General features: G+C 56.0%; 1 protein-coding gene across 1 annotated transcript; it reads left to right on the top strand.

The window, feature by feature from the left end:
* The first annotated feature begins 5,989 nt into the window (after positions 1-5,989).
* LOC119113405 (meiosis regulator and mRNA stability factor 1) lies at positions 5,990-24,336 on the top strand. Its single transcript, XM_037237726.1, has 18 exons — positions 5,990-6,090; positions 6,775-6,919; positions 7,541-7,701; positions 8,447-8,567; positions 9,886-10,080; positions 12,062-12,159; positions 14,329-14,438; positions 14,886-15,021; positions 16,655-16,787; positions 17,383-17,558; positions 18,050-18,166; positions 20,165-20,246; positions 20,802-20,989; positions 21,957-22,123; positions 22,575-22,683; positions 23,088-23,193; positions 23,662-23,666; positions 24,216-24,336. Exons 1-18 carry the CDS (start codon positions 5,990-5,992, stop codon positions 24,334-24,336), a joined length of 2,271 nt encoding a protein of 756 aa, XP_037093621.1.
* The last annotated feature ends 1,269 nt before the right edge of the window (positions 24,337-25,605 follow it).

Genomic DNA, 25,605 nt, shown 5'->3' on the forward strand with positions numbered 1-25,605 from the left:
CCGTCCAATGTGTCGCCGGACTGGCTTAGGCTGCTTCCAGAGTTCGGCCTCCCACGTGCCCCTGGGCCAGATCTCGGGCGTGGTGTCGCTGGCGACGACGCAAGACCCGCCCGCTCTCGCCTCGGGCGGGCCCTGCGCGCCCCTCTCTGGCCCAGTTCCCACGTGGCGTGGCGGTTCTGATGCCAGGTGGAGTAACGGCGGCACCGGCGCGGTGGGGCTCACGGGGCAGCGCGGCATATACATTCATGTCAGACAAAGATGCCTGCGCGCATGATGTTTCGCCGCCATTAATCTTCCTCGGCCGGCAGGGGCAGGCGTTCCCCTTTGGCGTGATGGTCCGTTTCAGCAGAAGAGGCTACCGTCATACCCGTTCCGGGGGGGGGGGGGGGGGACACCTGGCGTCGCTTTGTCGGCGCGGGCCGGTCGGCTGGAGCGTCGGGCCAATCCGGATTCTTCTCTCGGCTTAATAGCCATGTTTGGTGCGGCGTTGGGGAAGCTCCAGACCACGACCGGCCTGCTTGCTGTCCCACGCTCCACGAGGGAAACCCCACCTGTCCCCGACGGGCGGCGCGCAAAAGGGAAAAAGTATGAAAATGTATGCCTGCATCCTTTCCGGACAGCGTGGTATGTCGTCGACTGCATGAAAGGTGTTAACGGAATTGATATGTGTCTTTACATTGGGAGGAAGGAAATACTCTGCTGCGCGGTTAGGCAACGATAAAGTGGTACAGAATATGCCGACACTCAAACCATTTTCAGCACGTGGTGCACCAAATGAATGTCAGATCAAACGATTGAGGCAAATTAAATATATCACGTCACCAACGCGTAAACTACGGCAGGAAATTGCGTCTAAAATTAATTGGAGCATATGCCCTTGCTGGTATCTGCGGCTAAGGCCTCAAGAAGAACCGCTGTGTAGATCTCGGACTTGTGAATATTCAGTTAGGCTCGAACCCAACTAAATCTCTCAGTGGACACGCTCAGTTTTGTAATGGCAAAGGCACATTTTTACTATTACTGTCCTGAAAGTTATAGATAAGCTTCCATGGACCGACTGAAATACTAGTCATCTTTATGTAAAAAGTTGATCTTACGAGAAGTTCACGGACTTGAGTAAAAGGATATAAGAAATAAAATGCGGATTTCAGTAGCCTTATGATAATTTTTTGAAAACTTTATGAAAGGCATATACCTGGAGTATTTTACGCACCACCATAAAAGTCACGATAGATAAATGCATTTGTTATGATCATGTGCTGAAAATGACACCCAATCATCAGCTCGCCACGTCCTCCAGCGGGCGAAAAACCCTGAACGACCAAGTGCTGGCAATCGCAAGCACATACGAGCTCTCGGCATCAGCTCAAGGTTCTGCTGAGCTGACAGGAAGAGCCCATGACCAATGGGGGGGGGGGGGGGGGGTAGCAGAGCAGCCAGAGTGCCCCGGCCGATTAACAAGTGGGGTTTTCGTCGACAGGAAATCTGAGACAATCTCTCTGAGAAAATGGGGAAACCCAAGTAAGGCCTGTGTCTACCTGACATCACCTGAACCTAGCATCATTTACGTCATTCCCTGTCAGAAAACGCATTCTTTTCTGTAAAACTAAAATCGCAATACCGAGCCTCGGCCCCTGGCTGGCGTAGAACCATCACAACATCACGCGGTAACGATGTAAGTTTTATGGCATTATGACGGCGATGAAAATGTTTTGATTTCAGTTTGAATCCATGTCTTCCGAAGAAGATCACATGCCTAACAGTGCTGGCGGAGAAGTAGTACATTGATAACACACGATTTTGCCTTGTGTGGGTACGGTGGGCAGCAGCACCATTTACCGCACCTATTCTTCTTTATAGAATGCAATATTTACCGGCAGTATGATTCTGAATCGGGTATGCCAAGAAAACAATGCTTTGGAATGTGAAATCTGTTAAGCCATTTCACGCATCAACTAGCATGAGCCCCAGCTGCCTGGTGCTGCTACCCCGCACAGCCCAGCATGACGTCGCGGCTGGAGGGCGCTAACCCACTGCGACCTGGCCAAGTCTAGCTGGCCCTATGCTGGCCGACCTGACTGGACTTACCTGACGCTCTGCTGGCGGACCTGGCCGGGTTTGGCTAGCGTTTTGCTGGCTGACCTGGCCGGGTTTAGCTCACGATCTGCTGGCCTAGTTCAGCCCGTCTTCCGTGTTGCTCGGAGGAACGTATCATCATCCCGGGGAGAGCTAGAGTGCCACCATCTGGTGGCGACCAGGCGAAATTTGAATGCGGTGAAGTGCCGCACGCCATACAGATCCTCCGTGACCCCGCGGGTTCACAGCGTAGTGTGTCACACTCGGTGAAAACATCGGGATAGCCGCGACTGCGGCGTCACGTGGATGGACAGTGAAAATCGGTGTCCACATCGTTGGGAAATAGCGTCCTCCGGGGTATTTCTGTAACCCCCCTCCGCGTTCGCAGCGAAGTTAATTCTATTGTTTGGATATCTGGACTCAGCTTCCAGCTTGCTCCACCAGCGCACTGCAGTATCTTGTCATTACTTATACTGTGCTACAAGATTGAATGTATGGTGGATCTGTTAGAAGTAAGGAAACAACAGGTCGGTTACAATATAAAGAGAATATTCCGCATACGAATATACTAATACAACCATCAGATATGATGAAATAAACTCACCTGTAACTACAGCTCTACTTTAAGTGAAGAAGACCGCTTTGGAGAACAGCAGACTAAGTGGAAAAGATTGCTCTTGACAACACTTCAAAAAATGTTCCTCAATGCGTCGTTGCTTGATTGCGGTATCGCAGGTACCCTGCACAACATTGATTGAGAGCCAATTGACCGCTGTTATATTTGGAAAGGGCACTCACGAGGGCCAGATATGAACAACTGGAAAATCATATATTTCTTGGCTCTGATTGCCACATGGCCAATGGAATGGCAAGATTTGAACAACGTTATTATGGCGTCATGGATGCCTGGGTGACCTTGAGGCGGTCTGCACGAGATAAGCAGCGCACATTCGCATGCGTGTAGCTCAGAAACAAGACGGGTTTAGGTCTAAAGTAGGGCAGGGCCCTGATCTGCACCGAATAATCTTCAAGCTGGCTATTTCAGCTCAAAACCCCACGCAAATGTGAAACACTCCCTTTGGCGGTGGCGCGGTGCGATCCCAGGCGATGTAACAGTAGACGACATCCGCGTTGTCTTTGACAGTCAGGTTTCGTTTACCCTCTCCACGATGGCTTGCGACATGGTCCTGCCAACAGTGACTCAAGAATTTGGGCATGACGTCAACGTAGGTCTTGAGAGTATAGGTCTGCTGGGCACGGGTCGTGAGGGCGTAGGTCTGCTGGGCGTAGGCCCAATGGGTGTAGTCAACATAGGCCAGTGAACGTAGGCCTCCTGAGCGCAGCTGTCTCGAGGACGTAGGTCTCAGCCGGGCGTAGATCCTGTAAGCGTAGGTGTTCTGGGTGTAGTTGTCAATGACATAAAGACATCTGGCTACCAGAGAGCCACAATGGTCCACCGAGGTTGGCCTACCTGGGTTCCGCACGCATCCTCGAAACTAATCTTGTCACCTAAACTGCCTGAATTTAACTACTGTGAACATAGGCGTTTTTGTAGTAAGCATTTAGATGTTTGTTGCGAACGAAAGCGTTCTGAACGTAGGTTTTGTGAGTGAAAGTTTCCTGCGCATAGGCTTTCTGATCGTAGGTCCTCCGAGCTTGGGTTTTGTGAGCGTAGGCCTCGGGGGGCACAGGTCTCCAAACGCCTCGCCAGCTAATTAAATTCGCCCTTTTTACGGCTCTCCTGGAATAGTAGCACAATGGCTGCGCGGCTGAGACATTTGATAGCTGGATTCTGTAAAATGTGTATTTTGGTATGTTGGGAGGGTAGTTTTGTTGTTTTATTGATTGTCGCTGGCATGGCATAGGATCGGATCCGATGGAGGTGCTTTGGCGGTAAATGTACATTCAGTTCATTGTCGAAGACTTTGTGACACCAGCGGGGTATATATACACACCGCGTGCTGTCCATTTGTCGACGTCGCGAGGTCATCGGTATTCGTAACTTCTGTGTTCGGGGAATCCCAGCATAAATATGGCTCCACTTCACAGATCACGTATCTATCAGTGGCATATTAAATTTTCACATGGCCAAGATTTGATGCGAGACATTTGTATTTGTTGCCTGTCATAATTGCTTGGCCAACACTTATGTAATGCCAAGAATGTTGTTTTTGTCATTGTGCAAAATCAATCAGTGGCATGTTACATGTTCACAGGGATAGAATTTGGCACAAGACATTTATATTTGTTGTCTTGTGTTATTGCTTGTCCAGCACCATTACATAATGCCAAAAACGTTTTCAGGGAATTGTGTGTGTGTGAATTGTGTGTGTCACCCCACATCAGCAATGCCTTGAAGCCTTTCTGGTACTTTCTGGCACTGAATGTAAGAACAGTGGTTTGGTAACTGCATTGATATTCTAAATGATGCATGTTATGACAGAGGCTGCCATCAAATCAAGCCGAAAGCTTGAGCCATCATAATTTGTGTTGCTGAATAAACCAGTCACAGATGCAATATAACTGCAGATGCATCAGCTATAGGTGATGATTTGATATATGTGCACACCATGGCTTTCAGCTTTTTGATGTCTCAAACTCTCAGCTTGATTTGGTTGCAGTCTGTCATGCCTTGCACCATTTGGATTATTGATGCAGTTGTCCATACCATTGTTTTTATTTGCATTTCAGTTGCTGTCCTCAGCAGGCACTAGAAAGCTTTTAAGGTGCTGCTGAAGCAGGGGGATTTTACTCAATGCCCAGATCAACATTTTTGGCATCATGTAATGTTAGTCAAGCAATTATGATAGATAATAAATCAGAATGTGTCAAGCCAAATGCACCCATGTAACACTGTAACATGCCCTTGATATATATGTGATCTGCTCAGGTGGAGCTTTCTTTATGCTGGGATTGGTCTTAGCAAGCCACAATGTCATATAAATAGACATGTTTACATTTTGGGAGGCAGTTTCTGCCAAGTTGTATGCCCAGCAGCTCCCACATGTTTATTGTAATTGTGTGATGTAGCACTAGTGACATATGAACAGCACAGAATGTGGAGGGGATTCAACTCCTTGCTGTAACTGATCATTTCCACCTTTCATTGCCATATTGAGCCTTCACAGAATTAGAGGGGCAGGGTGGGGGTTGGGGAAAGGCATAGTCCCCTATCACCTCCCCTGGCCTCAGGGTTATTTGCTATATTATAAACAACTGAGCAACAGGTCCTTGTTCCACATTTCCACAGGTTACCTTTTGGCATGGTTATGATATATAGAACTTGATGTCTTCCTTTTCTGCATCTCACTTCTTGCTGCAGGTCCTGTTCTTAGCAGTCTGACAGTTTTTGTTAGAGAGCATGTCATGTACCTATTGACTTGTGTACTTATGACTAATGCCATCCTTATGGCTAGTTTAATTTATCTCTTTTTTACAGACTGCAGAACATGTTGCCTCCAGCCCCAGACTGCAGTGTTTTTAATTATTACCCTCAAGTTGGGCAGTATTGCCCATGTGACCTGTAAGGCTCTCTGGGGAGTTGTCTGGGTGACAAAGTGAGGAATACTGCTGTGCAGAGAAGCATCTGTTGGAAACTGCATGGTGACACTGGGACAGCCAGTTTGCTGCTGGGTCAAGGTGGCATACATCTGATCAGAACTGCAGCACAACACACCTATGTGGGTGGCTCATCCCCACCCACTGTGAAGCACTGACCATTGAGGAGTAACTGAAGTGCTCCATTGAAGTGGCCATACTCAACCCAGCACCACAAAAACCTTCCCCAAAATCGCCGTAGCGGTGCCCTCGAGGGAGTCAGCATCGACCATTTCAAACCTCTGAGCGCCACCGTGCTGTAAGGGGCCCGCAGCCCTCCCAGCAGTGCTGGAGCGCGGCGCGCGCGCCCACCGCCATGACCTCCCACTGGAGCGACCCGTCGCTGGCCACGGACGGCGGCGGCGTGGCGCCAGCCACCGCTCGCCGCCACTCGCTCCTCACGCCGGCCGACCTGGAGTCGGAGGCGCCGCCGCCGGCGCCGTCCGCGCCGCTCCCCACCGTCGAGTGGGTGGAAGCCTGGCTGAGCGGCTGCCTGCCGGGCCCGCGACGGCGCCGAGACGGCGTCGACGCGGCGCGCCTCGGCCGCCGCCGACCCCGACGCCGACGCCACCGACGCCGACGAGGTGCGCTCAGCCAAGAGCGACAGCGTCTGCTACCAGCTGCAGCCCATCGGCGTCTTCTGGGACATCGAGAACTGCCAGGTGGGACGGCGGCGCGGCCGGGTCCGCGCAGACCGGCCCGGCGAGCGGGCGGCGCTGATCTCAGCAGGCGGGGCGGACGGCGCCGGATGGATCGCCACGTGGTCGTCCTCTGTCGCCGCGGTCTACGGCAGTGGTTTGGCAACTTCCGGCCTTGGGTCGTGCACTGCTCCCCGTTTTCCGTCGGATTATCCGTTGTCTGGACTGTGCTGTTCTTTCTTGCCTCTCGTCGCTGAGAAGCTGAAAAGTCGCACCGCCGCAGGCGGTCAAATGATGACAACAGCCACCCTCGTCATTGTCACCCTGTGACACCTGCCTGGCCGTTCCCTGTGACGTCATCCGAGTCTCCCATTGTAGCGCACGCTGACAGCACCGCCATTTTTGGCGGGCCCGACCTACCCATATCCACCCGGCCCGTCACCGGGTCTCTCCGGAACCGCAGGTGCCCCGCCGCTGCTCGGCCCGCCGACTTCGTCTCGCTCATCCGGGAGCAGTTCTACACCAACTGCTGGGAGGCCGAGTTCATGTGCGCGTGCGACGTCAGCAAGGTGTTCCCGCCGTCACTGCAGCAGCTCAACGACGCTCAGGCAAGCGGTCGGGGCGCGAGCGCACCGCGCAGAAACACTGGCGGATCCGGAGATTCGGACCCGGAGATCTGGATCTGGAAGTCTGGACCGGAGATCCGGATCTGAAAATCCGAGATGGGAACATCCGGGTCCAGAAATCCGAGATCTGGAGATCCTAGATTTGGAGATTACATAGAGAGGGATGGAGAGGAGGGGGCGAACTGGGATGTCAGGAGGGGGAAAACAACGTGGGTGGGCTGGGTTTTTTGGGTCACTACTAGGTTGCCGATGACGCGCGCAAAACACTTCTCCGAGATTGCGTCGGAGGTGATGTTGCCAAAAAGTGATACGTTTCTACCAAAAAGCGAACAAAATGTGTCAAGATATTATGCAATGGTGCTGGATATAAGTGCAAGGCACACTTGAACGCCAAGGTACAAACGCATATGGGTCTCAAGGGATGTGTATTGGTTGATTTGCCAAGGTGTCGTTAGAAAGTACGGACGTCGACCCAAGTTCGTGAGCAGGTAACTGCGGCATTGGTTCACACAATATAAGCGCCTGCTGGTGCTCGTGGCCCACATGTCTGACATCGCATGCTAGATGCACGTGACACACGTGTCGCACGCCCTCTCGCGCCAGGTGAACGTGATGCACGTGCCGGCCACGAGTAAGAACGCCGCCGACGAGAAGGTGAAGCAGAGCCTGCGCCGCTTCTCTGATCAGTACCCAGCGCCGGCTACCGTGCTGCTGATCACAGGCGACATGAACTTCGCTCCCGATCTCACCTTCCTGAAGCACAGGTGAGATGCATTCGATCTCACCTTCCTGAAGTGCAGATGAGATACACTTGATCTCATCTTCCTGAAGCACAGGTTAGATGCACTTGATGTCATCTTCCTGAAGCATGGGTGAGATGCACTAGACTTCACATTGCTGAAGCACAGGTGAGATGCGCTCAATCTCACCTCCCTGAAGCACAGGTGAGACCTCACATCGTGCCTCTTTTGTGGTGAGCGACACGCGTGGATGACTCACACACGCCGATCTCACTTTTTTCAACGCCAGGTGCGGCCCCGTCCTCTGCACCTCATGTTCCTCAAGCGCGTGTGACGCCCAGGTCCATTTGATCTGAACCCCCTCCCCGATACGGACGAGGCACTTCCATCGCGCGCTTCACTCCTTCTTGCGCTCCCTGGCATCGAAGAACGTTCGTTGGCGGGATTTATTAAAAAATATCTATCGGCTAAGTTTGTTCTTTAGCTCCGTGGCACATTGCCTTTCAGACTTTTGCTATTATTTTGTTTGTTTTGCGTCGGGAATGGACCCTGTACAATAAGCAACTATGGCCATTAGCTCAACCATCCACAGCGCCTGTTTTGACCAGAGAGTTTGTGGTGCGTCCAAGCCACGGCCTTCCACCGCTCCACCTTCCACCCAGCTCAGCTGCAGTGTGCGCTGACCCGGTGACCCGACGGGGGCGGTGCGTGCCGTGGCGTGTCTGCGCGCGCCCCACTGATCGTCCAACTCGGCTGCCGTGCGTTGCAGGAAGAAGCACAGGGTCATTCTGATCCACAACCGGCAGGCGCGGCCGGCGCTGCTCAACTGCGCCGACGAGCGGCATCAGTTCGACGACCTGCTGGCGCGCCTGCCCGACGTCCGACAGCAGGTCAGGTCGGGTCAGGTCGGCCGGCGCCGAGGGTCGGCAGGTCAGGGCACGTCCTGTGGCGGGTCAGGTCAGGGAATGTACGACATTGGGTCAGGTGGGGTCATCGGGCGCCCGAGGGCCGGTCAGGTCAGGGGACATCGGTGTACTCTTGTACTCCTGATGTACTCTTGACTACCGGTGTACCGGTGATGTACCGGTGTACTCTCGATGGCAGGTTAGGTCGGGGGATGGACCCTGGTAGTATTAGGTCAGCGGACACGTCATATGTCAGGTGATGTCAGCAGGTCACACCCGACGTATTGTCTGAAGAGCTTCGTTTCCGTGGTTCACCGGGTGGGTCATAGGTTAAGTGGTGGTTAATGAACAGGTCGAAGTCAGATAATGGAGATGGAGGGAATGGAAACCGTTACAGATGCTTGAAACCAAAAAGCTAGAATACAAACCAGTTTGGCTTCGGTGATGATTTGACCTGTATCACAATAGGTGAGTGCGTCGAAAGCTGTACCATTTATCAGCCCTTTCTTACGGGCGTCAGCACGCATTCAGTTCACTCTCGGCTGTGGATGGGCTCTGTCGTACGTCATCATTCGGTGACCTGTGGTAATGTCTGCATCCGCCGTTGCCCACTGGTCAACATGCTTTTGCGCTGGGATCCTGCAGACCATCCGTTTGCTATCGCTTCTCTCCTTATTGGCCTCAGCCGCAGTAGGTTTGTGACTAAAATGCAGATTAACGGCTGGCAACAGCCACTGTACATTGGGCGCTGGCGCCTAACCCATTTATCGACGTTTTCACCATTTTTTAACTTTGGCCACCACGTGCCATCTTCTTATGTCCGTTGCACGACAAATTAGTTATTTCTTTGGTGACTTTTAAAAGTGAAATAACAATATTCGCTCCTCTGAGATGGTGTGGTTAAGTATGTAGACCATTTATTATTTTGCAATATTATTTTCATGCATTTATCAATTCTTTTACATCATAATTTTGTTACTGGCAGTATATACGGTATGCTAATGTTTAATTGACAAATATACGTCAGTTGATATGCGTAATGCTGCGTTCCTTTACATGCCGTGCACATTTGTTCGTTTATATGTTATATCTCATGTTTTCAACCATTTTACATTTGACGCAATATGTTACATCTTCATTTGTTTGTACTGTTTGTGTCATGTATGCTATTTAGATTGGTTTACTTTAGCGTCATCAATGTATATGGCTGGTCGCATAACCCAGAAGTCGAGAGCCTGTACACTGCCGGACCGCAGCCTGAGAGTGGGGCCGTGCCGTGACGCACCGCGTGCGCCCGCCGCAGGAGAGCCGCGGCGGGGACCGACTGTGCTGCCACCTGCGGCTGACCGGCCTGCCGTCTGGCGGCGCCGGCCGCAAGTCCAAGGTGGTCAACGAGATCCAGAAGCTCGTGTACAACTGCGGCGGCCGCGTGGAGCGCGTCAACCTGACGGCCGGCGACGCCATCATTGTTTTTTCCGTCGCCTGGCAACGCCGCCAGGTGAGCTGGCCGCTCGCTGCGGGCGGCCGGAGACGGCGGCTGCGTGACCCGGAGGCGGCGCGCGGCCAGCGCCGCCGCGGACACACTGGACGGGTGCGGTTCACTCCGCGAGAGGGCGTGGCTCCGGTTACTGCCATGAGTGGCGATGACGATGAGTGCGACCGCTACAGGAGTCCTTAAACAGTTCAGCAGCTCTACTGCGGACATGGGTCCGCGCTGTTGTGGAGGTCCTGGATGTGACGGGTTCCCCGCAGTGGGGACCGGACGCGGTAGCCTGAGGGATATGGCGTGACGTGACGTGACGTGACGGTGGCGTGACCGTGGCATGACATGAACGTAACCGCGACGTGACGTGACGTGACGTGACGGGACGGGACGGGACGGGACGGGACGTGTTGGTTTGAAAGTGCGTGGAGGATCGCACCCAAGCGCAGCAGTGGGTACCAAGTGCGGTTGGCTTTGCTGTTCACGCAAGGACATTGAGCCTTAAATATTGTCATCGGGTATTGGTTAGCAAGCAAGGACAGCTCTTATTTTATGTTCTCATCTCTTTTTTCTCGTGCTCTTCTGCGCTTGACTTCAGAAGGTATTCGACTTTGATCCGACGTTAGAAACTGTTACGTAAGGCATTCGCCCTTATTTGGGTGACACGAGCGTGACACGAGCGCCCCGGTGTGATACGAGCTGGGCGTCATATGTGACAAAGAAAGCACATCTGTAAAATCAATTTGTAGATGCTCGGGGACGTCAGGGCCGAGTGGTTAGCGCATCGGACTCCCTCATGGGGGCCCGGGTTCGAATCCCGCGGGCTCACTGTCACTGAGCACTGTATGGCCAATGTAGCCCCTGGCGCTCCTTAAACGAACGCGGGGACGTGCGCCACGTTTTCGTTAAAAAAAACCGTACGGAGGATGGTGTACGCGGGCGGCTTTGAGATAGCGGAGCTTCCGCCTACGGTGCATCGGATGACGTCGTTCACGACGCACTAGCTTAGGCTCCGTGACGTCGCCTGCCTCTCAACCTGGCAGAAAGGGCGGACACCGAGGGGAATCGAACCCCGTACCTCTGGTTTACCAGACGCGCAAAAGTTCTCCGAAGGGTTTGGCTCCGGGCGTTTTAGCACGGTACTGACGGTCACCATGTGCCAGGCTGGCCGACCTTGTGCTAGTGTCAGCTGACCTTTCCGTGTCCGTGTTTCCAAACAGTCTTGAGCATTGGTAACGGCACTGAAAGCGTCAATTCCGGTGGTTTGATATGGTGGTGCCCTGGGAGTAGAACATTGCATCAGTTCTTACAGTACCGAAATATTCCTTTTTAAATACCCAAAGATAGCTCGGGAAAGCTTTTGGTCAACCTCCGCCGACATTAGCTCGCACTGAATCAGATCACTTACTTTGCTCCAGTTGTATAGTTTGCACGTTTGGTTGCATCATTGTAAAGGCTCTGACAGCTGCGGCTGTAGCATGAAAACATGCTGTGGCCTAAACGCGTTAAATAAACGAAGAAAAGGGATTGAGTGTACGAACAAAGTTAAACATAGCACGCACTGCTTGTTTGCATAATGACTTGTCGCTCCTGGGGTTATTGGTGTGCATTGAATGAGTCGAGCTTTACTGTCGCGGATATGTCTTCAGTTGGACGGCGTTGAAGCGCTCGGAAGGAGCTAGATTTAACCAGGTATGGTCCCTGGACGGATTAACGGAGCGCCAGTCTGTTGCGGTCCGGACGGCGCGAACCCCACGCTTCTTGGTGGGAATTCCGCCCTTGCGTCGCGCGCGGCCTGTGATTGGCGCTGTCCATCCGGCGCCCGAGGCGCGAAAGGTCAACCCCCGCCGTGACCCCGGGGTCAGACAGTGTCAGGCTGGCGCGCGCCGTGTCACTGGCGCTGCCCGCCGAGACCTGGCCCTGTTCAAGGCAGCCGCCTGCCTTGTGATTAGTGTTTTGGAGGTTTCCATGGGCTCGTAGAGGGCGTGGGGTTTAGCGTACGAGCTACGTTTTTGTGCCGGCCTGGTTCGGCGGTGGGTGGGCGCGCCGTTACCGACAGACATACCCGCGTGTCCTGGTGCGGGTGCGCCGCTGGTAAGTGATCCCGCGCCCACCTGTCTCGGCTCGGCAGTCAGTCCTGTGCTGTTGAAGACTGGATTGGCAGCTAGCGTGTTTAGGTTGCCGACACCGCTCCGCCCTGCCTCATGGTAGCAGCTTTTGAAGCGTCATTGTTTCCTCAGGTGTGTGTTGGATTTCAGGAGGATTGTGCTGTGTGTTGGATTTGGTTGCATTGTGTTGGATTTCAGGAATATAACGACCTGTGTTTTGTCGAAGAGAGACGGGGAGGGGGGGGGGGGGGAAGTCATGCGCCATATGCGAAGTTGATATGTCGCGGTGATGCTTCCATTACTATATTTTACATTGCTTAACAGCGCTATGGCCATGTGGATCGAGCTGTGCCTCATTTATTTGGGATATTGCCCACTTTGTACACGTTTCGTCTTGTTATGTTTATTAGATATCTCGTATAATTACATGTTTCTCATTGTCTTTATTTGTCGTTGTCATTTCAATTACATGTTGTCTCATTTATTCGGGAGATGCCTTTGGACTGGAAAGCTGTTTTTTTTAGAGTGCGTCTGATCATTTTGGAAAAACTGAAAGTGGGAAGTGTTTCCTGTGTAAAGAAAACGACTCTGTTCATTGGCATCGAGGAGGGATTTCCCAGAAAATCTCCGACGCTTTTCCTTCATAGCTCCTTTTTATATTAGCTCCTATATTACATGAGCTCCTTGAGTATGACGAGGAACGCAGCAACAACAAAAAAATAGGAGGAACGGGTATAAAAGTGATCAAAGTTGAGGGGATGGGGTAGGGTCGAGGGGCATTGGTTGGATTATGCAAACCAGTCGAAGCATCACGATTTAATGCAGTGCAACAGCCAATGCTTGTGCGACATTCAACCTTCCACCTGCGGTAGTATTATATAACGAACAATGAAAACGAAACGTTCCATAGTTGATGGATGGCTCCGCTTCGATTTTGGCAGTCTGCTTCCGGTACTCGCATTTCGCCGGTGTTAATTCATGATGATCGATGCTGGCGGTCCTGTAGCGTTGCTCGTTTAGTAGGCAATTGAACATGTCATGCCGGCGTGAGTTTATTCCGTATGGTCATCTGTGGTTTGATGACTTCCTCCCGCTACTTCCTTGTTTCTGCATGACAAATGTGTCCCTGCTTATTTTCGTATCGCCAATGAAAACCTTAATGGTCACACTTTCCCTGGGTGTTTCTTTTCGTCTCGTCAGTAAATTCAAATAAGTGAACGATTGCCCCTTATGGTAATGTTAAGATTCGTCTAGACAACGCCCTCTAGGCACCTGGTGTTTCTGCTTCATCAGCGGGGCGAAGGTTGCCGCATGACGTCATGCCTCGATGACCGAGGCCACCTGGTCATCCACCTGGCCTGGTCCACCGATAACGGCGCCATAAACCCATCTGTTGGTGTGGCGCTCGTTACATCCGCGTATTTCCCTGTATGTCTTGTTCTATGACGTCACCGCCGTTTGGCCATGCTCTGTGTCAGTTCGCAACCCCAGCGTTACTCCCCCGCCATGTTTCTGCATCACTGTTGCCCGCTGTTTGTTGCCTCGCTGTTTGTTGCCTCACTGCTGCCCGCAGTTTGTTGCCTCGCTGTTGCCTGCTGTTTGTTGCCTCACTGCTGCCCGCAGTTTGCTGCCACACTGTTGTCCGCTGTTTGTTGTCTCACTGTTGTCCGCTGTTTGTTGCCTCACTGTTGCCCGCTGGTTGCTGCCTCGCTGTTGCCCGCTGGTTATTGCCTCACCGTTGCTCGCTGTTTGTTGCCTCGCTATTGCCCGCTGTTGGTTGCCTCACTGTTGCCCGCTGTTTGTTGCCTCACTGTCGCCCGCTGTTTGTTGCTTCACTGGTGCCCGCTGTTTGTTGCTTCACTGGTGCCCGCTGTTTGTTGCCACACCGTTGTACGCTGTTTGCTGCCACACCGTTGTCCGCCGTTTGTTGCCACATTGTTTCCCGCTGTTTGTTGCCACACCGTTGTCCGCTGTTTGTTGCCACCATTGTTTCCCGCTGTTTGTTGCCACACCGTTGTCCGCTGTTTGTTGCCACACTGTTGTCCGCCGTTTGTTGCCACATTGTTGCCCGCTGCTTGTCGCCCGCCGTTGTCGTTGTTGCCCGCTGTTTCCGGCTGGCTGCCCCGCTGTGACGCCAGTGTATGGTGTAACCCAGGGCCAAGCACCGACTACACCACGTGGTCATCTGCGGGTCTCAGACGTTCGTGCAGTTCCACTACAAGACCGGCCAACGGTCCCGGCCCAGCCGGCTCTCCTCCAGCGGCGGTGAGTCGGCCCTCTGGTGTTCAACCACAAGGGGGGACGGGGGGAGGGCTCAGCTAACCGGCCGCCGGCGGGAGGGCGGCGCGCCTCGGTCATTGTGCGTTCTCGTTTTACCAGTTGAATGGCTGTAATTTGTGGCAGCAGTGGTATATAAAAAGAACCGTAGCATGACATACACGAAAGAATTGAGATAAATATTCGAAGAGGAGCTGCAGATATTTGCGCAAGCTTTTCCCCCCAGTGGTGTTGATTGAGGTTTTTACCGAGAAAGCCATGTGAAGTGTAGTTTAATGCCCAGTGTGTCTTTTACTAGCAATCATGCCGTATATTTTACATCCGGTAGATGTCTCCCGAAGGGGTTCCCCTCAATGTTCTGGAATAAAAGCCTTGTGCTGGAACAGCGCTGCCGCCGCCCGTACACTGGCTCACGCGCTGTGCGCGCGCCACCAGAGGTCGCCATGGTGCAGGAGAGCGGGCCGCTCTCGGCCGAGGGGCGGCCGCCGGCCACCGGGCCGCCACTGTGGTCCCCGGCGCCGCGCACGCGCAGCAGCTCCGTGTCGACGCAGACGTCGCCGGAGCCGGGCGGGCCGGCCGAGGCGGTCGAGTCGCGGCCCGACTCGGCCGCCTCGGTGGCCACCCAGACCTCGCCCGACGGCCGACTCACGGTCAGCAGGTGAGCAGCCGACCCGACCGCTCCGGTAGTGGGTGTGCGTGCCACTGACTAGGCGTGTGCACGCAGGCAGGCGTGCTGCGTACTTGCGCGCCCAGACGTTTGCCTCCAGGCAGCAGCAAAACTGCTCATATCCCAGGATTTAAGAACGGCTGTTGGCTTGGTCGTGGTTGTTTAGGCTGTTTGGGTCAGAGCCCTCTCATCAAGTCATAATCATTGTAGGGCTTTGGGATGAACGTGAGTGGATAACGGCATGTTCTCCCTCTGAAGCTGAATCATTCCAGCCTTCCTGCATTGAAGGGTGCCTTGCTAACTTGGAAACCCTCGAGGTCCTCTATTTTTTGGGCCAGGGTCTTTTCCAGCGTCGGCCATTGTCACTAAGTGAGACTTCTTTTGCAGCTTGGAGAGCTCCCCAAGTACCGACGCGTCCCCCCGTCCTACTGACCGAGCATCAGCACCTCGCCACGACCAAATCTTCAACCAAAGGTTCTCTGGTCATCCGACAGGCGGCGGTGGCGGCGGGCAGTTCGGATCGCCGCGGGGTGAGACTCTTCAGACGATCTACGTCATTTACTATGAAATAGCTTTGTTTTGTTTAGCTGTTAGTACTGATGATGCCTACTGATTTTGCTGTCTGTTACTGACTTAGCTAGCATGGCATACATTGTGTGGAAAATCTTAGACTACCGAAGTTGAACATTGGGTTTAATCTCTTCTATTGGATTTGCAAGCATGTTTGAGCCTTTTTTGGGTGCCGACAGCTTGTCGTTAGCCTCGTATGAACGTAACATTATAGCATCCGAGAATGAGCCATGCTCATCTCTTTTGTGTACTGGGTAAATATTGCCCGAGTCAAGGTGCAAAAATTGTCGGAAGTCAGTACAGAAAACAGATTAGTTATGCTCCATATGCATGAATAAAACATCTTGCCTTTGATATCTTTTTATCGGCCGTTTGCTTACACGGTCTGTGAGGGGAACGTGGTACATTTGTAGTGTAGTGTGATTTTGGATGGCCATGTTTTTTACAAACCATGCTTAGTGATGACCCTAAGGCTGCAGCTGCAAGTAGTAATTTTAAGTTTCGAAAATGTAAGGTTGAGTGCTGTGGAGCGTATCAAAGTGTTCAGTGAGTCCAAATAATGTAACATTTAAAGTCGTGAAGTGTAGCTCTGTTGCGCGCGAAATGCATTCCCGGCCGGCTTGTGCACTGATTGGTCATCCTCCCAATAACCCGTCTATAAATTCGCCGATCTGTCCGTGATAAGTGCGACTATTGGCCGCCTCTCCGCCTGCCGTATGCTGATTTGGCCGACCCGCCGCCGGCCGCGCGCTGATTGACCGACCCGCCGCCGGCCACGCGTTGATTGGCCGCCTCTCCGCCGGCCCCACGCTGATTGGCCGCCTCTCCGCCGGCCGCGCGCTGATTGGCCACCGTCTGTCCCGGCAGGCGGCCGCGCCGACCCGGCGGCGGTAGCGCGGCCTCCGACGCCGGGCGCGCGCGCAGTGCCGGGCCGCCCCTCCAGCGGCGGCGGTGGGCGCGCTCGCAGCGGCTCGCCTGCCGTGGGCGGGCCGGGCGGCCTGGACGGGCCCGTCGAGCTGACCGTGACCAACCTGGACGCCAGCCGCCACCCGCGCGACGCCGAGAAGGTCCTCTACGACCTGGCCATCCGCCACGCCAAGGTACGCTTCGCCGGCGGCGGTCGGGGCAGGTGGTGCTGCTAGCACTGGTGCCTCTGCGCTGAGCTGAACAGCGGGGTGTCCCAGAACCGTGGCAGAGCTGTCGTCTGTCAAGGCGCGTTGCGACGTCCGAATCGTTTTCTGGCCAACACCCTATTGTGTGATCGCTGAGCCGTCGTGTGGCGTTAATGTTAACACAGAGCTCGATCTCGGCTGTGTCCTGTGCTTTGTGAGGTAGCATGGCTTCAGACGGTGCGTAACCGTCCTTCCGTACGTAAGGAGCGGCGGGCTGGATGTCTTCTACAGTCTCTGGGACGTCATCCCCGCACGGGTGGACGGCGTATCGGTGCCCTGTGCGTACAGTTTCTGACGCATGGACCCAACTCATGCGGACGGCTGGCTCTACAGTCTCTGACGTGTCACCCCTGGCCGAGTGGGCGGCTGGTCGTTTTAGTGTCCCGCACAGTCTCTGGCACGCGACCCATGCGTGCACGTGCGGCGTATCCGGTGTCCCGCACAACCTCTGACCCGCCGCCTCCTGCACGGCCGGGGGACGCGTCCGTATCCAGTCCAGTCTCTGACACCCTTTCCGGCGCAGGTGGAGAGCGTGTTGGTGTACTGCCAGTCGGACGGCTCGCTGGTGGGCACCATCTCGGTGCCGACGCTGTACGACTCGCAGGCGCTGATCGCTGAGATGCACCGCGCCGTGGTGGGCACCAAGCGCATCATGCTGGCGTACGCCCGCACCGACCGTCCCGACCCGTACAAGATACGGTACGACCTCCCCCGCCTCCCCCTCCGGGAGGGTCGAAACCTCCGGCTGGTTACCCGGAGAGCGGGCAGTGTGGGCAGACAACGACGTGGTCGTTGTGTGCGTGTGTAGGTGTGTGCGTGTGCGTGTGCGTGTGCGTGTGCGTGTGCGTGTGGATGTGGATGTGGATGTGTGTCTGCGTGTATGTGTGTGCGTGTGCGTGTGCGTGTGCGATGTGTGCGTGCGTGTGGATGTGGATGTGGATGTATGATGTGTGACGTGTGTGTGTTATGTGGACGGCCTGGTTCCGACAAGAGAGGCCCTGTGTTGTTTGGACAGCTACAGCCCACGACTTGTGTCCTGGTCGGTCGTGCTCGTTGTGATTGGTTAAATGCTCCGAGGTCTTGTGACGATTTGGCGGCTATGTCCGCTGGTTGGCCGCTTGAATCTGCAACGCGCCCTCGATTGGCGGCGGTGTTTGTGACGCGCCCTCCGATTGGCGGCCTGCGGTCAGGACGCAGGTGATTCGGCTGCTGAACGACGTGCCATCGGGCCAGCTGCCGCTGGTGAAGTTCATGGAGCTGTACGAGCAGCGCTTCCACAACACCGTCTCCATCGCCGACCTGTTCAGGTCAGCGTCGCTGGGCGCGGCGTCTGCCGGCCCGCCGGCGGCACCGGTCTCCGCCTCGATGCCGTTACGACCCCGGCTGTCGGGCCTGCCCCAGCTGCTCGATGTTTACGAGGCTGGGGTGGCTGCCCGCCAAGCTCCGCCGTGCAGTGCAGCTTTTGGATTCACTAGTATTGCGTCGTTTACGAGGCAACCTTTTAGTTCGTTTTTTTGTGCGGGTTAAGTTTAAGTGTCTTTCGTGACACTTCAATTCCATTTGCATTTTGTCTCGGTAGTCTCTATGTATGCCCTGTTCTTCCGCATCGTATCATGCCTCAGTCTGGATGCTGGCATCACGCCATAGTCGCTGAGATTCCGTGGAATGGTTCGTGCCAGCTTGCGGTGCGGTCTCTTAAGCAGATGTCCATAACATTGGGTATGCTATCTCTCACGCGCACTGTATCAGCTTGCCTAACAATATCGAGCTTACTGACCTGTCGGTGTCTCAGTATCGCAGCTATGCATTGTTTGCATTTCCCAAAGCAGTTTTTGTGATCGAACCTACCAACGAGTACTTGTTTTACAAAAATGCTCAGAGTCCTGTTTCTTTACTGTCCGAAATTGGCTGCCACCGGCTATTTTAGCTGTGAACGCGCTCGATTCCTTTCTCTCTCTTCGATCGGCGATAGCTAGCATCCCTGCGCATGGGCGCGTGCTTTCTCCACTCTGCTCAACTCGTGCTCGTAGTCTAACGCGCACTCGGTGCGACCAAGCTCCTAACGCTACCGGCGCGGTGAGCTTTCGTTCCTTTCCTGCAGTACACCGGGTCGGTCTGCTGTTGCTGCATAACATACTCGTAGCATAACGCTTCTTCATGCATTTTCATGCATTTCGGTTAGGTTTCCTGCACTACACCGGGTCGGGTGCTGTGCAGCATAACATGCCTTGCAGCATAACGCTTCTTCATGCATTCGGTTTTCTGGTGGCGGGCGTTTCTCACCTGCTGCCTTTGTTGCCTTCGGTTGCGGACGGCGTTTCGCGTATCCTAGAGCGGCACAGACTGCCCCCGGGGCGGGCAGTGCTACTTGACCACGCTGGCCGCCTGCTGGCTGCTCCGTGGATCTACGCTCGCCTCCCCGGGGGTGTGCGGGTCTGCTGCTGGTCTCCGGGAGGCTGGCACGGACCCGACAGCTCCTCAGCGTAGTGGTCCCGCCCGCTCGGCCTGGACGCTGCTAACATCGCCGCGGGTGGTCCATTGGCTTCGGGGTGTAGGTCGCCTTGCCGCTCAGTTACCGCTGGTGGCGGCGCCGCCGGACGGTCCGTTGCCAACCGCTCTTTGGGAGAGGGGGGGCCGGTGGGCGACGTCGTGCCGCCCCGTGTCGGCTGTGTTCTACGGCCGCTCACACCCTACTGCGCGCCAGTGTTTGTTTGGCGATGTTGAAAGCTCGCTCTGCCCCATATACCTCGGTCCGAGGGTTCCTTCGGCTTCTTTGCAACTTTTCGCGCTGGCTCGGCGTCTGGATCTGGGCCTTGTATGGCGCCCTCAGGAATGACAGCTGACGGCGCAGTGTGCGGGCGGGCCTTTTGTCGCGAGCTGCCTCTCGTCGCTTTTCGTTGCCTGCCCGTATGCACCCATGCATGCATGTAACGTGTTGACCATGTTGTGAAATTAAGGAGACGTCAACATGCCAGCGGTATTACGTGGGACGTATGGGAAGTACCGTAGATGTCGCTATCCCGCTAACTATCCCAGTCGTGGTGGCTTGTTGCCGCATGCGTTCTCGCGTCCAGAACGAATCAAATCTAAGACATAGCGCCGGATCTCTGCGTGAAGGCTCCCGCGTCGGCGTTGCCATGGCGGCGGGCTGTGCCGCGGACTCCACCAGCCTGTGCGTGACGCGGAGCCGGGCCGGCGGGCTGCAGGTGCCGGCCGGCGCCGCCCGGTCTGCGCTGTGTGGTCCGCGGGCCGCCGGCGCCGCCCCCTCAGCGGCCCCGCCCCTCAGCGGCCCCGCTGTGCCGCAGGATGCGCGAGACTGTGACGGTGGTGGACAGCAGCAGCGGACGCGTTATCCAGCTGAACCCGATGCTGAAGACCCAGGACCACGTGAGTGCCACCACTGCTCCGTGCTGTGCTGGGCGACGCTCCGCCCAGCCGGTTGTTGCGTATGAGCGCTGTGGCTCGTATCCAGTGTCAATTACCCGATGACTCACCATGAAGGTTTTGGTGTCTCTGCGAGCTATGGTGCCTGTCAGAGCTGTTGATGCACCTGGCATCGTGCGGATGTGCGGGTATGACTTGCTGTCAACGCTTTTTTGCATAGTTGCAGGGCAATTTACTTGATAAATCGCAGACATGGCGGCTTTATGAATCAGTAAGCTTCTTGTGATGCCATGCGCTCAAAATTGAACAAACTTCCGGAAGTGTTTTGCTTTTTGAACATGATATTGCCGAAGATTTACATTTATTGGCAGCATTCGGCAGTTGAGATTTTGGCTTCCTGTTCCTATGTGCAGTTCACCTGTACTTGACTTTGAAAAACCCGAGGCTCTCATGATAACGCCAAATTCAGCTGCCCACATGACGTCCCAATGTCTGATGTGATGTCGTGCTGCGAGCCCGAGAGTTCGCACACACGCACGCACGCACGCACGCCGGCAGGGCTGCGGCGTCCGACCGCCGGCCGCCTCGGCGTGCGCGCGCCACCCGCCTCAGCGCGGCGCCACCGTCGGCTGGGCGGAGCTCGACGACCCCAGCGTGCTGCCCAACAGCGACGTGGCACTGGAGGAGCTGGAGCGCGTGGTGCGCCATCTTCTGGAGACGCACGACGGCCTGCTGCATCTCTCCAGGTGGGTGTCGGCCCGCTTCTGGTGTACAGGACCTGGCCAGGGGGCGTGACACCTCTCCGGGATTAGGGACATCTCTAGGTGACGACGTGGTCGCTCAGTGGTATAGGACCTCTCTAGGTGGGAAAGGCCTGTGCTGTAAGGGCGGTGAGGTCGTTGCTACGGTGCCGTCCTGTGTAAGCATGGGCCGCTCCAGGGCACACGAGGCATTTCCTTACGACCACCTGACTCCAGGCTGGTGTGAGATCTCCCGGAGCTGACCAATCCCTCTGCTGGACGAATGGCTGCGTAACCATGCCCGTCTCGCACGCGCCAATTGGGACCTTGACACCACCTACGTGCGGTTGTCAGAACACGGCGCGGCACGTGCGCTCGGAGCCACACCCACGTGTCTGGCTCTGACTGGGCTGTGACCTGTCTGACTGACCCGGCAGCCTGCTGGACTGTGACGTGTCTGACTGACCCGGCAGACTGCCGGACTGTGACGTGTCTGCCTGACTCGGCAGCCTGCTGGAATGTGACGCGTCTGACTGACCCGGCAGCCTGCTGGACCTGTGACGTGTCTGACTGACCCGGCAGCCTGCTGGGCTGTGACGTGTCTGACTGACCCGGCAGCCTGCTGGACTGTGACGTGTCTGACCCGGCAGCCTGCTGGGACTGTGGACGTGCCTGACTGACCCGGCAGCCTGCTGGACTGTGACGTGTCTGACCCGGCAGCCTACTGGACTGTGACGTGCCTGACTGACCCGGCAGCCTGCTGGACTGTGACGTGTCTGACTGACCCGACAGCCTGCTGGATTGTGACTTGTCTGACTGACCCGGCAGCCTGCTGGACCTGTGACTTGTCTGACTGACCCGGCAGCCTGCTGGACTATGACTTGTCTGACTGACCCGGCAGCCTGCTGGACTGTGACGTGTCTGCCTGACCCGGCAGCCTGCTGGACCGTGACTTGTCTGACTGGCCCGGCAGCCTGCTGGACTGTTACGCGGCCGAGTTCCACGACCCGGCGCTGGCGCGGCTGCGGCTGGACCCGGCCGCCGTCTGCCTGGAGCACCTCATCACCTGCCTGGCCGACGTGCGCGTGGTGACGCGCGGCCAGGACAAGCTGGTGGTCTGGGCACGTGACTCGCCCGAGGGTGAGAGACGCTCCGCGGCCCGCAGGCAGCGGTCTGGCGAGCGGATGGGCTGGGGGTCGGCTGACGCGGTATGGGCGGGGCGAGGTTGTCTGAAGTGGTCTTGGTTCGGCCTTAGACCCCGGGCTGGGTCGTGGTTCAGGTTTGGCTTCTGTGAGCGCAAAGCTGTCGTTTGCAGTGCGTTGTGTTTTGGAGTAACCCGTGGTAACCACTTAAATCATGGTGGTTCATAGTTCAGGGTCGGACTGGTCGTAGCCGTGTCATGCTACGACGGCAGAGGCGAAGGGGGCAGATGCAGAGACGAGGGCAGTCGATGGCGGGAGAGGTCGGAGGTGCCTGATCGGCGGCCCGCTCTGGCGTAGTCACCTCGGATCGTCGTTGCGCCGGCCCCGCCGTCGGCTGCCGTCGGCTGCCGTCGGCTTCTCTGACGGCGCGCGGCGTCCGTGCCCCGCAGACGAGCCGGCCCCGGTGAACCCCAGCCTGCAGCAGAAGGTGGTGCTGTTCTCGCGCGAGGTGGTGGACTTGCTGCGCGCGGCGCCGCGGGCCCGCATGCCCTTCAACAGGTGCGTCGGCTACCGAACCGTCCCGCTGGAGGCAGTCCCGTGCTTCGAAGGCAGGCCTGTTTAATGTTGGTCGGGCGTGTGGGAGCACGACAAAAGTGTGCGGTCAGCCGATTGTTGGTCTAAAAGAGCAACTATTAAATGACAGATGGTTGCAAACCGCTTAAATATTGACTCTGGGTGGTGTAGAGTTCATGAATGTCGGACTTTTCTCATGGAGTTCACCAGAACGGTCAAACACAATTGAAAAACGGTCACGGAGTGGACGCATGCGGCCGCACAATACACTCATTCCCTGTGCATTTATGTGAACTTGAGCATCGCGCATCCGACATGGCGTTCGTCATCAGCTCCAGCAAGGTCTGGCGCACCGCTGACGGCATAGCGTCCTTGACCTCCTTTTCCAGGTTCATCCCAGCGTACCACCATCACTTCGGTCGGCAGTGCCGCGTCTCCGACTACGGGTTCACCAGGCTGGCCGACCTGTTCGACGTGTTGCCGCAGATCGTGCAGGTGGGCCACGCTGTGCCGCGCCGGGGTCCTGCGGCAGCGGCGCCGGGGGGTGGGTCACTGCCGGACTTTAGCTCTGACCTCTCGGCGTCGGGTGTTGTGCCGAACCTTGACCTGGTGCTGTGCGGACCGCCGCTGGGTAACTGTATTGGTCACCTGGCACTAGGCTGTATGTATCTCCCGCTCCTCCGTAAGTACTGGGTTGGCCCCTGACCAACAAGTTGTTCTCCCCTCTGACACTGCTGCACTGGCCTCCCCTGTCCCCAGGTGCTGTGCTCTCCCCTCACGCTGCTGTTCTGACCTCCCACTGTCCCCAGGTGCCGTGCTCTCCCCTCGCACGGCTGTACTGACCTCCCCTTGTTTCCAGGTGCTGTACTGCCTCTCCCCTGACACCGCTGTTCTGACCTCCCACTGTCCCCAGGTGCCGTGCTCTCCCCTCGCACGGCTGTACTGACCTCCCCTTGTTTCCAGGTGCTGTACTGTCTCTCCCCTGACACCGCTGTTCTGACCTCCCACTGTCCCCAGGTGTTGTGCTCTCCCCTCGCTATGCTGTACTGATCTCCCCCTGTCCCCAGGTGCTGTACTCTCCCGTGACACCGCTGTTCTGACCTCCCCTCTCCCCCGGTGCTGTACTGTCCCCTCGCACTGCTGTATTGACCTCCCTTGTCCCCTGATACTGTGTTGTCTTCTCGCACTGTAGCACTTGCCTCCCCTGTCCCCAGGTGCTGTGCTCCTGGGGACAGGGGAGGCAAGTGCTACAGTGCGAGTGCAAGTGCTCCCTCGCCCTGCTGTACTGACCCCCCCCCCCCCTGTCCTCAGGTGCTGTACTTTCCTCTGACACCGCTGTTATGACCTCCCGTGTCACCAGGTGCTGGGCGTCTCTCCCCTGACACCGCTGTTATGACCTCCCCGTGTCACAGGTGCTGGGCTGTCTCTCCCCTGACACCGCTGTTATGACCTCCCGTGTCACCAGGTGCTGTTCTGTCCCTTCACACTGCTACACTGACCTCCACCCCCGTTCCCAGGGTGCTGGGCTGCGGTCACCGTCGCGTCATCACGCTGACGCCGCGCGCCCAGGAGCGCCGCTTCCTCTCGGACCTGCTGCGCGTGCTGAAGGCGGCAGCACTCGAAGCAGCTTGGCCGTGACGGCCCTGCCGCAGGGCCTTCTCCGAGGTCACCGGCCCGCGAGTTCACCGTCTGGGACTAACGGCGCCACGCGGCTGCACACGCTCCTCTCGACCGTCAACGGTGGGTGACGCGAGCGCTGCCGGCGCGGCGGACGGCGCGGCACGGGTCCCCGCACCGGCCACGCTCTCGTGACAGCGCGGGATGGCACGCCATTGGGTGACGTGTCACTGAGTGATACGTAACTGGGTGTTATGTCCTGGGTGACGCGTCACTGGGTGATACGTCACTGCGTGACGCGTCACTGGGTGACTCATCACTGGGCGGTGGATACGCTGTTCTCCGCGGTATGGGCGGCGCGTCACTAGTGGTTCATTGGGCACGTTTGCTGCTCGCTGTTGCGGTGTGAAGGCAGTCGTCTTTGTGGTGATTTCGTGTGACACTTCACGTCTCCGTGTTGTCGCGTGTCCCACTTAGAAGTGTCTGTGGAACCTCTTTTCCTTGTGTGCAAACAATCTGCTCTTTCGTTTGTATGTTAAAGCGTCCGTTCTTTTGTTGCGCGAAGGTAACCCTTTTCCCCTCAAAAGCTGTGGGTCCTGCCTGCGTGCTCTGGGGCCGTTTCTCCTGCAACGAAAGCTCTTACAATCACGTGCTTAGTTGGTCTGGATATTCGATGGCAACATTTCCCAGCACAACTCGCCTTGATGGGCGATCTTGGCGAAGTTCCCTCGGGCAGTGCCAGTCAACCGGTTATCGGTACGGTGAGCGGTTTTAGCTGTTTCTTACATTACATAATGTCCGATCTCGTGGTTTTCGTGCGGCCCCAGGCGACACGGCGGTGCTCCCTGACGCTCGTGTCTCTGTGCGCTCGTGCGGCAGGCGACAGCGTGGTGGTGTAACAAACAGGACGGTGATCTGCGCGTGGCCATAACCGCGTCGCGAGCATACGCCCGAGGAGATGCAGAAGACCAAGCACTTCGCCACGGAGGTACGCGCGAGGCCCAGACCCTGGTGGCTGATCTGTTGAACGTGAACTAGGGAGATGTGGAAATCCGACACTTGCTGTCAAACACTTGCTACAATGGAGCAAGTCTTGGTCTCCAAAAAGCATCGCCTTTCCAAGCCCCTTTTTCTCTTTTTCTGTCCTGTTTGTCTAGACAAAAGTGTTGGGAGCGCATGGCGAATAGTCATCGATTCATGGTTTGCATGGAACGGAAAACACATGGCGTCATCTCTTGTGTGGACAGTTCAAATGACACTTGTTGCGAAGCTACACCACGATTGGACGGG

This window comes from Pollicipes pollicipes, unplaced genomic scaffold (genome assembly GCF_011947565.3).
Source record: "Pollicipes pollicipes isolate AB1234 unplaced genomic scaffold, Ppol_2.1 Scaffold_7262;HRSCAF=8765_pilon_pilon_pilon, whole genome shotgun sequence".
NCBI lineage: Eukaryota > Metazoa > Arthropoda > Thecostraca > Pollicipedomorpha > Pollicipedidae > Pollicipes > Pollicipes pollicipes.